The 4,661-nt window shown below is 45.9% G+C and overlaps 1 protein-coding gene across 1 annotated transcript in view; it reads right to left on the bottom strand.

The window, feature by feature from the left end:
- The window catches only part of a1cf (apobec1 complementation factor), a 16,404-nt gene that overhangs the window by 233 nt on the left and 11,510 nt on the right, over nt 1-4,661 (bottom strand). The window contains 6 exon segments of the mRNA XM_020616705.1: nt 16-30; nt 501-655; nt 1,348-1,484; nt 2,280-2,377; nt 2,380-2,451; nt 4,136-4,280. Of these exon segments, the coding sequence (XP_020472361.1) occupies nt 16-30; nt 501-655; nt 1,348-1,484; nt 2,280-2,377; nt 2,380-2,451; nt 4,136-4,280 (622 nt within the window).

Below are 4,661 nucleotides of genomic sequence, written 5' to 3'. Positions count from 1 at the left end.
CCGATGCTGCCGGGCTTGCCAGAGCATAACCTGGCCAGAGATGGGACAAACATTCACAGCCAGTTGTCAGGGAGTCTAAAAGTGAGCTGTAAAGTCTGTTGTTACGTATGTTGGTTGATCATTGGTAAATAACTTTGTGTGTGTTTAAATGAAAGCACACAAAAAATGAAAACTGCGCTGAATAGTTTTCATATGAAATGTTGTATTTGTCCACTGGGGGCAGCAACAAGCTGAGAGACGTACACAGCAGCCATATTATAACCTACCAAAAACTCTTGATTCTGATTGGCTGGAAGTGTGGATTAACCTTAAGTGACAAACTGTACAGCAGATACATAAGTACCAGGTGCCATATACTGTGTCAGCTACACTTGGCAGGAGTTACTGAGTGAAGCATTCACAGACACCAGCATGTTGCTGTCAAGAGTCATGTTCTATCAGGTCTGTTAGTGGTCTGTTGAGTGAAGCGTTAGTTGGTTTGGGTACGGACCTTCACATACCTGGGAAGGCTACCGAGGCCACGGTGGCAACGGTAGCACAGCTGGTGTCAGCGGCGCCCTCTGTCTGCAGCCCGAGCGTCTGCAGAGTGTGTTCGGCTGCATGCACTTTAGCTTCTTCGACAGTGGTACACAGCTTAGCAGGGGTGAAGGGATGGCTGCGGGCACACAGAGGAGCCAAGACGTGTAAAACCTTCCTGTTGCAGTGAAGTTCGTTTCAGGCAATATGATTAAAACTGGAAATGTTCTAAAATGCGTAGAGCTCAGAGCTTTATTGTAGCTTTAATCAGAAAGAAACTCAGCACTTTAATGTCGTGTCCAGTGGTAGAAGTACCTAGATCTTGTACTCATGTAAACGTAGTAATACCACAGTATAATATACTGTGTTACAAGTAAAAGTCCTGGATTCAGAATATTACTTAACCACCATTCTGCATCACATGACAAAACCAATCATTAGGTGTACTAACCATAGGCCAGACTCATAAACCACACAGGTTTCAGTAACTAGTCGACTAACATAACAGTTAGTGGTGGCAGGAGCAATACAGTACTAGAAACAGTAGTACTAGTAGTAGTAGCAGCTATAACAGTACTACTAGTAGGATGAGAAGCAGTAGTAGTCAAAGTAGAAGCAGCAGCAATAGTATTAGCAGGAGTAGTACCAGAATGAGCAGTGGTAGTAAACGTAGTAACAGTCATAAAGCAGCAGCAGAATTAGTAGTAGATGTAGTATCAGTAGGAAGAAGAGTAGAAGTACTACTAACACTCATAGTAGCAGTACAGGGAACAGTAGCAGTAGGAGCAGGTTTAGTAGCAGCAGTAACAGTAGTAGCAGTGGTATTGTTACACGTTGGGGTACTGCGTAGCCAGAGCTGGGATGGTGATCTTGTAGAGGAAGAGTTGTCTCTGGTCTGGACCGAGGGCAGAGTGGAGCTGGTAGACAGGCTGACCCCAGTTATTCTTCTGACACAGCTCCTCCAGGACCTGGGAGACAGACAGGCAGGGGGGGAGACACACTGGTGTGAAGGTGGTTCTTCAGGCGGGGTGTGGTGTTACACTTTGAAGGAAAATCCCAGTTAATGACAACGTGGGCCTAAGTTCTGCTGTGGTGTCAGACTAGAAAGAAAGATGTGCTTGGTAACATGGGGGTCAGTTTTCAGCCTATTTAATTGCCTGCCTGAGTCTGGAGTCTGTTTGACTCTCCGGTGACGCCACGTCTCGCAGTTCTTCCTGGGGGATCTCAAGACATTCTCTGACTAGACAGGGTACTTGGGCTCCCCCAGTGTGCTCTGGGTCTTTAACTTCTCACCACAACAGTCTGAAGTTGAATCAGTGATGGGGCGTATTCCTGACTGATCCCTGCCCACAGAGAATGAGTCTGACTTCCTGATCTGCCTCTGGTCAAATACAACTCACTGCTGCTGCAGACCAGGAAGTCACCGAACACATTTCACAGTTCAGAGATTCATGGACTATGTGGTTTGTTCAGTAGTACTGTCAAGTTCAGCAGATCACAGAACCAGCCTATACCATTCACAGTTGAGCTATCACAAGCTGCTGATTCAGTTAGTGGTAACCACCTCAGTAACCCATAGTCCTGTCCAGAGGATAGCCTGGAAGACTCAGTCCACAAAACACTTGTGGACTGAAGACACAAACATTCCCCCCCCACCTCCTTATTTTTGTACAGAAAAGTAAAAAAATAAGACCAAAGTTGTATTAACTCAGTGTTAACCTCCACCTCCAAGGGTTTCCTGCTTCTCAGGTGTGTCCACTCACCTGAGGTGCAGGCTTGATGGCGGCCTTCAAGCTCATGGCAGCAGGGTTCATGGGGGTCAGCTCCATGCCCGGCAGGAGGTCGTACAGCTTCTCCTCTGAGTATAGGCCAGGTAGCCCCGCCCTCCCAGCCCCCGCACCCCCGCAGCCCCTACAGGTACAGTCATGTAAATTTCTACAGGAGACCGAAAAGGTAGTGAAATCAATCAAATCACCAGAAATCAACTGGGAAGAAGAATCACATAGTCAGACAATCATCCAATCAGAGTGCACAGGTACAGGTTGTCATGGTAACAGCACATCTCTCCTGCTGCAGGATCATTTCTCTGGGTGATTCACTATCTCACAGGATTAATTAACAGTAAAGTTTCACTTTTGATTCAGTGGATCATGTTTGATTTTCATTGACAATATTCAGACAGGCGTGATTTGATTCAGCTCAGCTGGTCTCTAAAACTAAAAATCATATTACTGGTGAGTTGACTGTTGCAGAAACCCCAGCCCTCATTGCTACCATTGCTGCGACCATCAGCCTTTACATATATTAACTGTTTCAGGCAAAGCACCAAGTATTTGCAGATTCAGCCTGGAGTGATCAGACAGAGCTGCTGACATCTGTTTAAACTCGAACACAACTGCTGCTCATGCTCCTTGTGAACAGGGATTTTAAAACATTTTTTTAAACCCCAAAAAGTATAAAATGTTTGTCGGGTTTTCAAGGAACATCGGCTCTTTGCTGCAGGCAGTGAGCTAGCCGGGCATGCTAATGTTAGCAGTATTCATTAGAGCAGATATGCTTGACCAGTCGTTGCTGGGAGGGGACTTCAGCCAACGATCAGTTTACCATCAGACACTCGCTCATGTGGAAACACCCCTGCTGTCCTGTAAAAACCGTTTGACTCCACCCGAGGAGCTTTCCTTTTGAGTTTGAATCATGTAAAACATAATGATTTGGGGTTTCCAGCTGACACCAGCAGTTTGTTTTATAAACACTACACAAAACGGTGTGAAAATAATAAAGAACAGTTGCAAGAGGAGCTCAGACTCGCACAGAAGTAAAAGGAAATGCACAGTGTATTGGACAAGGCTTAAAGTTGTGCATTAAGTTGTTAGAACACAGAAGGAGATGCTGACCTTTGCGTTCTTACACAGCAGCAGCAGGGCTGTCCTAACATACGCCTCCTCTGCAGTTAAAGTCAATGTTCACTGTGCAGCATCAGCAAACTCCTGTAAAGTGCCCAGACATAAGTGTCTGGTCCTGTGCGGATTGCTCTGGCTGCTGTCTGTGAAGCTTCGACTGCCTCTGACTCTGATGTGCATCCACATGAGGACGTGGTGTGTCTGTTTCACATAGTCGTGCACTCATCTGTCTGGGGCTAGTTTTTGTCTTTTTTTTATGTCACATGATTCACTAAGTCTGTTTCACTGCACATTGTCACAGTTCATTTTCATAAACGCACCAACTTTTGCAACTCAGCCAATGCAGTATTTCAAAACTGTCTTGTAACTGTGCACAACATGGTTGATGGAAACACACCTGCTCATGTTGCTGTGTAGCACCTGTGAAAGAAATAGCCTAAGCTAAATGACCTAAAAGTATGGCCTGGTTTCCTCCAGAGCAGCTGATGTCACATTACTGTTATTCCTGTAAAGTGAGTGTTGTGTGTCTAAATGTTCTCTGTGGCAGAGGTGGACGTGGCCCCCTCCGCTTCTTACAGTAGCTGTATGTTTTTCTGATCCCATGAAGCAATGTTGTTTTTCTGTGTGAGAATGTGAGCTCGCCTTGCATCACTGTCTCCAGTGGAGAACATTCGCTTTCTTCTGCCTGAGATTATGAACGAAGCCAAGCGCATCCTCACCTCTGACAGACGGTGTCCTGATCACACCTCGACCTCCGATGTGAGCTTTGGCTGCTGGGAAGCGGAACTGACCTGGAATGGCAGTGTAGGCCTGGGGGGTGTAAAACACTGGAGCACCGAGATATGCCGCCGAGGGGTCGTACACCTGAAGGAGGGGAAAAAACTTGCTGCTTCTAGTCTGTGATGTGGACTGTCATGGAGTTTTAATTATCCTGGGGAATTTTTGATGGACTGGCACAAAACATTTGTCCAGACATTCATGATTCTCAGAGGATGAACCTGACTGAAATAAGTAAAATTCCTGTAGAATAATTTAAAAATATTATATATTTGTTTACCCCTCCTTGAATCGCCACCTTATTGTGGTGGAGGGGTTTGAGTACCCGAGTGATCCTAGGAGCTATGTTGTCGGGGGCTATATGTCCCTAGTAGGGTCTCCCAAGGCAAACAGGTCCTGGGTGACGGGTCAGACTAAAAGTGGTTCAAAAGCCCTTTATGAATAGATTAAAATCAAGGACCGTGATGT

Source organism: Monopterus albus, unplaced genomic scaffold (genome assembly GCF_001952655.1).
Source record: "Monopterus albus unplaced genomic scaffold, M_albus_1.0 scaffold177.1, whole genome shotgun sequence".
NCBI classification, from domain to species: domain Eukaryota; kingdom Metazoa; phylum Chordata; class Actinopteri; order Synbranchiformes; family Synbranchidae; genus Monopterus; species Monopterus albus.
Note: the sequence above shows the minus strand (reverse complement) of the source record. Positions and strands in the feature narration are given on the sequence as shown.